Source organism: Podarcis muralis, chromosome 16 (genome assembly GCF_964188315.1).
Source record: "Podarcis muralis chromosome 16, rPodMur119.hap1.1, whole genome shotgun sequence".
In the NCBI taxonomy this organism is placed as follows: domain Eukaryota; kingdom Metazoa; phylum Chordata; class Lepidosauria; order Squamata; family Lacertidae; genus Podarcis; species Podarcis muralis.
Window position 1 is genome coordinate 19,113,296 of NC_135670.1, and position 10,723 is coordinate 19,124,018.

At 42.8% G+C, this 10,723-nt stretch overlaps 1 protein-coding gene across 8 annotated transcripts in view; it reads right to left on the reverse strand.

The window, feature by feature from the left end:
* Window positions 1-318: 318 nt before the first annotated feature.
* LOC114586219 (acylphosphatase-2-like) overlaps window positions 319-10,723 on the reverse strand; it is a 33,517-nt gene continuing 23,112 nt past the window's right edge. For 4 of the 8 annotated variants that reach the window (XM_028709349.2, XM_028709348.2, XM_028709350.2 and 1 more), the window contains 4 exons: window positions 7,775-7,973; window positions 5,597-5,613; window positions 4,356-4,465; window positions 319-968 (listed from right to left, as the gene is read on the reverse strand). In XM_028709349.2, the coding sequence (XP_028565182.1) occupies window positions 854-968; window positions 4,356-4,465; window positions 5,597-5,613; window positions 7,775-7,829 (297 nt within the window). In that variant the 5' untranslated portion in view covers window positions 7,830-7,973 and the 3' untranslated portion in view covers window positions 319-853. The other 4 variants (XM_077920776.1, XM_028709351.2, XM_077920778.1 and 1 more) reach the window with 4 other exon arrangements.

Below are 10,723 nucleotides of genomic sequence, written 5' to 3' on the forward strand. Positions count from 1 at the left end.
TAATGGGGATAACTCACAAAAGCATGCAGGTTCTGCATTTTAGTTGCAGCACAGAAGAAATGGGAAAGTACATTAGTTGTTCAGAAAAATATATAACACAGCTGAGCCTTAATGTGTCGAAAAGTAGGCCACGCCTTGACGGGGGAAGGCCTGCATATTGCCAACACTAGACCATTGCATTCCCCTAGTCACCTTCTGCCTAACTCTATCTTCAGGTCTTTCAAAAGGATTTTCCAGAAACATAAATTGTCTTCCTTATCCAAGAATGTCCTGCACACACCTGACCTTACCCAACTCCCAAAAAGAAGAGGCCATTCGTTTTCTTTCTTAAGATAATATTTAATGAGTCAATATTCTTCTGAGTGGGGCACTGATGTGAAGGGGAGAACAGCCTGGCTCTAGTGAGCAAGTGTGTAACTGAGGAGCTACCTGTTATTCAAAAGCCTTTTATCCTGATGGTTGTCCAAAAGAGGGTTTGAAGACCAGCCAATAGTGCTCGTGAACACATTGTGAAAGTAACATTGTGGAAGGTCTCCTGGAGAGACGGATGTAGGCAAGGCCCCTCCAATTGATTTTTCTCTTTTCTGCCTCTGCCACCCTCACAAATGATGGAAAGCAACAAAAAGAGCTTACAACCTCTTTATAGACACCAGTGAGCAACTGGTACTTTCCAAATAGCTAGCAGCTGGAAGGATCCAAAAGGGTACTTGAAGTGCCATGGGCCTAGAACACAGTCAAATTCGGTCATCAGCAGCACAGCCTGTCCCAGAAAGGGAGAGTGGTGCTTCCTTCTGAGCGGAGTATCCCTCCTTGTTCTTGGAGGTGGACATCCCATCCTGACAGCCAGCAGGCTCTAGTATTTGGTGGTGAAGGACTGGAACTCAAGGGTGCTGATCTCCCTCTCATTGGAGAACACAGCCTGGTCAATACGAGACATGGGACTTCCTACGCTGCGTAGCCAGTTCTTCCTACGGAGGAAAGGAACACAAGTTAACAACCCACCCATGCTACCCTCCTCTCTCTTTTAGCCCCACCTGTGCTCTCTGCATGGTCATAAAAAGAACATGGCTATTGACGGAACCAAAGGATAATCAAATCTAGTGTGTACACACACACACACAGTCTCTCTTTCTCTCGCAATGGGACTTTCCCATAGGAATTTGGTTGACTGCTATGAGAACTGAAGGCCTTTGGTTTGATCCTGCAGGACTTTACTTATGTTCTTGCATTAGGTACACTAAATAAAGATTCAGGCAGAGAAAATGGCTCCAGCTGACACAAGAAACTAAGCCATGCCAGGGCAGATGAGGGGTAGATTCATGACATAGTGACTAGCCAATCTGGGCAGAATAAATTCATTTCCTGCTCCAATTTTAGGGCTCAATCAGGCTCATATGCTGAACAGTTAGAGCAGGGACTTTTTGATAGTTGCCCCAAAACAGTGGAATCCTTTCCTCCTTGAGATTAGGCTAGTATGTTATCTCTCTTTCCAAGGGGAATAAAGACCTTTCTGCTTTGCTGTGCCTTTCTAGTTTGGAACATATTCCATAACTGTTTTCCTCTTCTGTTTGTTCTTTTGCTTCCTTTAGCTGGTGATAGTTCTAAATTACTTTAATTAGTATTTTACATTATTTTTATTACTGCTGCATTGTTAATTTGAAATACTTCAAAAAGCATAATGTATACCAATGTCGTAGATGAATAATGATATGCTGGACAATGTCTATGAGGTATGTGGTGCTTTGCTGATTAAACTAAAAAGATAGGCCCCTGACCCAGTGAGCATTCAGTTTAAAGTAACTGCTTCCAGAGAGGTAGCTGCCTTAGTCTGTTGCAGTATGAAGAACACACAAATGCTTGTAGACTGAGGACTAATTCAGACTATTATTGCAACTAGGTTGTTTGGATATCACAAACAGGTGACTGGTAACAGCTTTTTTTTTTTAAGTATCAGGTTTTTCCAGGAAAGGGTAAATCCATATTAATGGGGGTGGGGGCATTTTCATGCCAACAACATCATGTGGACTCTACAAACAAAGAAAAAACACCCCATCATTGCATGCCTTTGAAATATCTATTCCACAATAAACACCTTTCTAGAAACACTCAAAAAATCTGCTGGGAATTTTAACAGTTTTATTATGGGATAAGCTTTCCAGTCCTATGGTCATCTGACAAAGCAGACTCTAATCCACGAAGGTTAATGCCAAAATAAAACTGCTAGTTTTTAAGGCGCAACAAGAATCTATTTGTTTCGGATTAAAATGTAAGCTGCCAATTTACCCAGCCTCTAATGGGAAATAGTTGCCCACATTTAGCAAAAAAATAATAAACATGTTTGTTTGTTTGTTTGTTTGTTTGTTTGTTTGTTTGTTTGTTTGTTCAGGAAGGAAGCATCTGAGGAACCTGGAGGAAAGCTTTTTCATCTTCAAAAAGTCCAAAGAACCCATGAATGAAGCTCTCCAGTTAACGAAAAAAGAAAGCTGTTCAAACACTGCCCACGCACGATAAACTTACTCAGCTGTTCTTCCATTTCAAAAATTGAAGTGAGTGCATATGGGGGGGGATACACATGTGTGGGGGCGCTACAGATTCCCACCTGATCCCTAATTGAAAAGGGGTGGGGGCTCAATAGATGGCTGTACACTTTTGCTTTGTTATTCCCTGCCAGGATCTGAAAAAGAGAGAGCAGGAGGAGGAGAGAGTAAATGTGGGGTGGGGTGGTGGAATACATGTTGCTATGGATTATCTCACTCCTGCTTATCTCCTGCAAGGGATGGAGTAGTATGGTTGCTATGGAAGCGGCCCCAATTTCCCCCTCCCCCCTCAAAGACATGAAGGTGGAAGAAATGGAGAAGCTGGTTGCTATGGAAACTGTCCCAGTTTCCTTGCATGTTCCCTCTCTCTATGTAACTTCAAGGTGATGGGGGGGAGACTTGTCACTATAGAAACTGCCTCTGGTTGTCATCTCTCTGAAGGTGACAGAGCCCGTTGTTAGAGAAGCTGTCTCACCATCACCACAAACCCCCAGGGTCGCCCTGGGAGCGCACCATCCCTCTCCCCACCCCCTTCTCCACTCCCTTGCTCCACCCCCACCTCCACCCGCTGCTGCTGCTGCTCACAAATTCATAAAGCAATTTTCTCCATCTCCTCCTGGACCAACTTCCTAATTGCAAGCTGACCCAAGTCCCAAATTTACAGGGTGTCAATTCACTGTTGAGGGAGAGTCTGGGGAGGTGCCCTATTTAAACACTTCAGATGGAGAGGGGAGGGAGGGGTGGAGTGGGATTGAAGGCTGTACAGATTGCCAATGCCAGGCTCTCTTCAGATAAGGATAATGGAAACCATTATTACAGGCCATTTATCCCTCTTCATCCCACCAGTTTTCCTCCAGATAAGAACCAGGGGTGCCATTTTGGAAGGCCAAGGGGGCAGTCACCCCCCTCCCATGTTTCAGATCACAGCAGCACCAACATCTCTGGATATTAGAAAGAATATACAAGTAACCATGACAATCACTTTCAAGATGAAATGCTCCCTCCTCGTTTCTTCCTTTGCAATTTAATTTTGAACATAACAAAGACCAGGCTTTTGAACTTTGCTATAAATCTTGCCCTGTCTCTTTCAGTGGGGAGGGTTATTCACCTGAAGTGGTACATTAGTTCTGTATTCAGGCAGGGCACTAGATATTTAACAACAACAAAAGAGATGGCTCAAGAGAGACTCTGGTTAAGGGAGGAGTTTGCCTGACATCTATATACTACATGCCCAATGCCTTGTGCCTCACTCTGCTGAGTAACATTAAGTGTCAGTGTTGAAACATAGATGTATGGGGCCAGTTGTGGTGGATTCAGGGTACTGTGTCTTCGATCTAGTCCAACAACAGCCCTGTTGGACTTCTTGGATATTATGGGGAGCTCGTGTTCCAAGGTTTGTCTCCAATTTCAATCTTGTTAATGCCATGAACAAAGCAGATTCCGCATGATGCATGAAGTTGTGCCCCTCTCCCCCTCTCCTTCACCCTGACCTTTTCTAGTCAGTTAAGCAAATGAAGTGGTTCCCCTTTAACCCTTTATACTCTGCTTAGCTGGCACCATCCCTCACTCAATCCCCAAAATACAGGCCCTGAAGCTGCAAGTCAAAATGCATAGTATCCAAGGCTGGCCAAGTTATTTTAGCACCCAATACAGAAAATCCCACAGGCACCTCTCCCAGGCAGTAAAAAAATATATAGCAACAATATATTAAATAACTAATAATTTGCAGCCCTTTCATAACAAACCGAATTAGCTGCCTAATTGTAAGGTCAGCACTTCCCTCAGCCACTGCTGAAGGAGCCCAGTTCACATACTTACATGATCTCCACTTTCTCCTTGGGCCCTTGCACTTGTCCAGTCACTGTCCCGTGGGCAGTGTTCTTCACCCAGCCAACCACTCCCAACTTCCTCCCCTGCTCTTCTGTGTACTGGTGAAAAAAGCCAGAAAAATAGTGGTCAGGGAAGCTTGCAAGGCTGATTCTCAATGGCACATACATTGCTCAGTCTCTTCATTTGATGACTGGTGGCTGAATGAGTGAGCAGCCTTCATTGAGTTTTGTGATTATGCCAGGTGACATGGAAGCTCAGTCAGTGGTATATGCTCTGTGAGGTCTCTTTTCAGATGGACAAATGTTTTCATTCCTGGAAATGTTGATAGCGCAAAGTGAACAAAGAAGTATAATTAGGGTTCTGCTTCATTTCCCCACAGCATATGTGCATAGTACCTGTGGAATTATTATTGTTCTTTTATGCACTGTGACTTGCCGTTGTTTTATTGATTATAGTTTAGAAATTAATTATAATTGTTAAGAGTGGATTTCTGTTTAATTTTTATATGTTGATAGTTAATATTATTCTATACTATTCCAATGGATTGTTGAATATTACTTTATTTGATATAAGTTGCTTATTTTAAAGTTATGTTTTATTATCACATTTTCATATTGGATTAGATTGTTATAAGGTGTACATTCTTTGTTTCTTCAGCTTGTAAACCACCTTGGGTATTGTAAAATAGAAAGACGGTATACAAATTAAAAGTGAAATAAAAAAAATGAAAAGAAATAATATCTCTGCCTGTTTGTACCCTGGTGTGAACAAAACCAACAGTACTACTATGGCAAAACCAAGCAGCCCGCAACATCAACAGCAATGAAATATTTCTCTTTTCCTACAGAGATTTCTAAGGCCCTAATTGCCTCCCAGTCTTGACATCTCATTGGCTGGAAGAGGTATATAAACCTCCTAGGTTCACACTGACATGGATGCTTGCTACTAGCAAGTCAGGAGTCAGACTGCTTTGTTCTTTACAGTTTAGTTTGCTTGAGTTTGCTTCCAAATGCCATACTCTCCTCTCTGCTCCTATGGGCAGCTTCTCTAGGTATCCATTACCCTACACTAGACTTGAACCTATATACAGGAAGGGTACAAGCTTTGGAAGCTGGCTTGAGAAGTGCTCTCTCCAGCTATTCCAGTAGAAACATCAGCCTTTGCAGTCTTAAGCGCTACAATTTGGCTGTAAAATGCCTCACCATATCTCACACGCAGATATATCCTACCTTTCTAAAGAAGACACCTAGAAGATGAAAGAAAGATAAATCAGTCAGCGATCATATTCATCAAAGTATCAACAATCAAAGTCCTATAGCTACATATTTAGTGTTTCTATAGTCCAGTCTTCTGTTCCCTCCAGTAGTGATTGTGTCCCATCTACTACAGCATCCTGTTCTCACAGTGGGCAGCCAGATATCTAGCAGGACAGCAGCACTCCTCATGGCACACCTCCTTAATGAACAGGCTGTGTTACATTGTCTCTCTCTTCCCAATCAAGCCATGTGGCTTCAACTACCAACAATGTGTTGAAATTTTAGGGATTTTGGAAAGGGAACTCCTAGGACACACACAAGTATTTATCACACCTGCAAGTATACAATTGCTAACTGGCCTATGCTTCCATATGATCTAGTGACACACCTGTGAGGGACTGGTCCCTCACTCTGAAGAAAAGCAGATTTTGTAATTAGCATAATCTTAATATATATTGCCTTAATATAGATTTTGGAATTATTCTCTTCTTCTTTAACCCCCCCCCCATTCTAATAACTTGGTGATTGCTTGTTTTTTAAAATGCTTGATTATTTGATAACATTTGAATGGTCGGTTGCCCACAATTTCTTTGACCGGTCAAATACTGACTTTCATTCTGGACTTAATACTTTCTCATTAGTGGTGATTATGCTTTTGCCTTCAGCAAGCTGTGTTCCAATCTTTATGCCTGATTTCCCCAGCTTTTCCTCCTGATATTTATGTATTAGTTTATTCCCTATTACACTTCTATCCCACTTTTCTTCCAGGATGCTCAAGGCAGCACATGTCCTTCACGACCTATTTGCCCTCACAGCCCTGGAAAGGTTAAGAGAGTGCCTGGCCCAAGGTTATTCAATGAGCTTCATGGCTGAGTAGGGTTTGAACATGGGCCTCCCTGATTCTTCCCCAACGTGCTAACTCTAGCTCTCAAAACGTATATGTTTTATTTGTTTTAGTGGTAAGTTGTCATTTTTTATTACTGAAAAGGATATCTTGTTGTGTCAATCCATCACATCCTAATCTGCACCTTCTTGTTCCTAACTGTTGTACCTGCCACCTGAATCTCCCTGTCCTATCATTTACCCATGAAATCATGACCCACTTGGCAGTTAATGGAGTGCCTTCAATCTGAAACTTTGCTTATATCACCTCTGTAGCCTTACTTCCCCCTTAGTTCCCTGACCCACCTCCCAGCACCTTTATTTGCCTATGTCATTTCTCTCAACAGCACACATCTCTTTTTGGTATGTCCCACGTGAAGTTAATTCCATTCAAAATCATCTTCCCTTATTGAAGCTGCATTCTTTTTTTAGCATACTGTACTATTCAATTTGAGCAGTTAGATCCTGCAAGGATATTGTTGAACATTCCATTAAATCACAGTAACTCAGCTACTGTAATAGCTAGGGCCTAGAGGTAACATGATTTTTTTGCCCATTGTATGACCGATAATGTGAAAGTAGCTCTAGCTTGCACTTCAAAGGGCTGACAGTCTAAAAGGCAAACCTACCACATCCTGTCACTAAGACCTAAGTGACAAAGGATGCAGCACAAGAACCCAAATTTCTTCCTTTTTGCCACAGAAACAGCTCTTTCGAGTTCTCAATTCTGTACTATGGTGGCTTAGGCTATGCTGCATCCTGAATGTTACAGATCACGTTACAAAATTGCTATTTTTTTAAATAGAGTGGGGTGGGGGAGTGGATTAAATCAAGAAAATGAGGTTGAATCAAGGATGCTCAGCCTCCCTCCCTGTAATGGCCCAGATCTCCACACCGCAAAGATACAGCACCTTCCTACTGTGCTCCAGGATATGCAGATCCAACACCCAATTGCATTAATGTTCCCAATTAGTCTCCTCCATATACACCCCGTGTGTATTAGCTTCAATTAAGTTCCTCTGGAGTCCTTGCGGACTGTCATTCTAGCTGCACAGCAGCTCCAGCCAACCTAGCTGCAGTTAGAGCCGAATAAAGATTCTGCAGTTGGAGGAGAGGGCTCTGCTGCGAGCATCTTATTTCAAGGGCTATACTATTTGCAGCATGAGCCGCAGGGGAACTGAGCAACCATCTCCATAGCCCATGCACAAAAATCCCACCCAGAGCAGCACAGTAGCAGTACAAGGGGTGGGGGAAACTAAACGGACTCACCCTGGACTTCCCCATAAACCTCATAGTCGATTGCCCAGAGGACAGAAGCAGCCATGGTTCAGTGCAGGCCACGGGCAGTGGTTAGGAGCTTCCACAGAGACGGAGAGGGGTGTGCTATTCGATCTGCTTCACACTGCAGTCAGTTTGGCCAGCCTGTGTTACTAAATTCAGCCGCAGAGAACCAGGGGATGTGGCCTACCTGGAAAAAAGAAACAGGAAGAGAGTTTCTCTCATCTTTCAGCCAGACAGGTACATAGAATCCTCAAGCCCATAGCAAAAGGGTTGTGGGGGGAGAGAGAAGGTTAAAATCTGAAGCATAAATCAGATCCTCAACTCTCCTCTCCTAGGTGTGATCTAATGTGAAGGAACCTGATCTCGTGTTACAATTGGCTGCTGTACCTACAGGTGACATTTACTGTGCAAGCAGAGTTAGGAATACCTCCAGTGCCTAACGTTTTATTCAAACATCTAGGATTTTGACATTTTTTTCAACCCTGCCTGCAAGGTTGCCTTGCTCCAGTGCATACCGGTAATCCATAGGACAAAAATAAAAACATTAGGGAGGCAGAAGGACAACAATCTAGCCTGCTTCCGACTAGTATTGTAGAATTCTGCAGTAGATGCATTTTTTAAAAATGCTAATGAAAATTCATAAGCAAATTTCTCCTTACATATTTTTATATGATATTTTGTCTGATTTACACATTTTTCAAGCAATTTTCCCTAACACAATGCATTTTATATACTATTTTCACTACTATATAAATTTTTGTACACATTTTCCCCTGAAGTATGCATTTGACATGTATTATTTTATTGTAGAACTGCACCACAAGATTTGGATTTTGAAGGATAGCTGTGTTTTGGTTTGCATATTGTTTTGGAAAGTGCAAATTAGGTAAGGTGAAGGTAAAGGGACCCCTGACCATTAGGTCCAGTTGTGACCGACTCTGGGGTTGCGGTGCTCATCTCGCTTTATTGGCCGAGGGAGCCAGCATACAGCTTCCAGGTCATGTGGCCAGCACGGAAACGCCGTTTACCTTCCCACCAGAGCGGTACCTATTTATCTACTTGCACTTTGACGTGCTTTCGAACTGCTAAGGAGCTGGGACCGAGCAACGGGCGCTCACCCCGTTGTGGGGATTTGAATCGCCGACCTTCTGATCAGCAAGTCCTAGGCTCTGCGGTTTAACCCACAGCGCCACCTGCATCCCACACAAATTAGGTAGGTTTGCAATAAAATAAAACTGAACCAGATTAGTACCCATCCATAACTGTAGCCCATGGTACATTAACAAAAAAACAGAACACACAGAAAAACAGAACATGCCACGCCAAACTGAACCCCCATGGAAATGTTTGGCTGTTTCACAAAGGGTTGCCACATCAAAATGCAAAATAGAAGTGAGACTCAGGATCTATTTCTATGCATTATGAAAGAAGAAAAGGGGGCGGGGGAAATGCCAGGCTTCTTTAGGCCACACTTGCACCGTCTTCTTTTCCTGCTGCTTTGACATAGCAGGAAGGGTAAATAACCAATTTGAGGTGCTTTATAGTTTACTGTATACCATAAGATGTAATGATGAGACACAGCAAAAGCCCAGGGGGCAACACTGCTTCTGAAACTCAGAGACCTTGGAGGGCTGCTGTCAAAGTAAACATTACTGCTCTCAACAGACAATTACAGTAACCTGACCTGGTATAAGGCATTTTATTATATTCCTATTTAGGATTCACATAACACATATTATGTGTTCAGGGCTTATTTTCTGCAATGTTTTGGCATTATGTATGATCCAGCCCATTGTTTCTTCCTTTTTATTCCTGTTTCTAGCCCTCTGGAAGAATGCTGCAATTAACAGGGTCAACCCAATACATTTTAATCGTCTATCTCAGGCACCTGCACCTGCACAATCCAAACGCCTTCTTCCCAGATTCCTTGCATTGTTACAGGGAACAATGGGTGCAGCACCTGGTTGGCATGTGTGATCATGTGGTACAGATGACACTAACAGCTTCACAGGTGATTTGTGTGCTCATGTCAGCCTTGGAAGTCAGATATTACCCTTTTTTCTTGTTCTTTTTAAAATTAGGAATCCCAAATGCCATAGTTACAGACAGAAGCCATCTGCCTGCCCTAAACTAATGCATTTGAGATTCCCTCTCCGTGATGCAGTGGTTAATCTTGAAGTGTAGGAGCTCATCATGACAGCCCCCATAACCAAACCTCCAAGGAGTGCTACAAAATGCAGACAGCTGTGTTGATCCCAAATGCATGCATACACAGACATCAAGGAGCAGAAGTATCTAATGCATGAAGATCAGCATGACTGCAATCCTATCCATAGTTTATTGGAAGTAAATATCACTGACCTCAGTGGTGCTTACTTCAGACTGCATTGGCTCAGCTTGTAAAGCACACAGAGATCTTCAGCCAGCTGAATTGCAGCCTTTAGCTTTTACTTAGGAATGCAAACAACCTTGCAAAGAATTGCTGCCATTTAAACTACTGGTATGAATTAGGAACCCCATCTAAGAAAAGGAAAGACGTATCCAACCTCTGCTTGATCATTTCCCTCATTCTCTGACTTCCTTAGTTTCAAACAAACTTGAAAGATGCATTCACTTTCCAGGTGCTTCAGCATACAACTCCATTACTTCTGACCTGAAAAAAAAAAGTCCTGGAGTTCTGCCACCCTTCCTTCCAGCACACCACTATCAATGACCCTCGCTGCCCCATTTTGTTTCCTCCACAAGGTTTTGGAAAAAATACCCACTTTCCCCTTCAATGCCAGGAACCCTATGTTTCAACCAAAACAAGTTTGACCTCAAACTCCTTACCTTGCCATTTGAAGGGGTGTGGGTGGGCAGCATAATGTGCTAGCTTTAGGGGCGGAAAATAGGAGATCGAACAAGGTTGGCAAGGAAACCAATGTCTGTACATCCAGT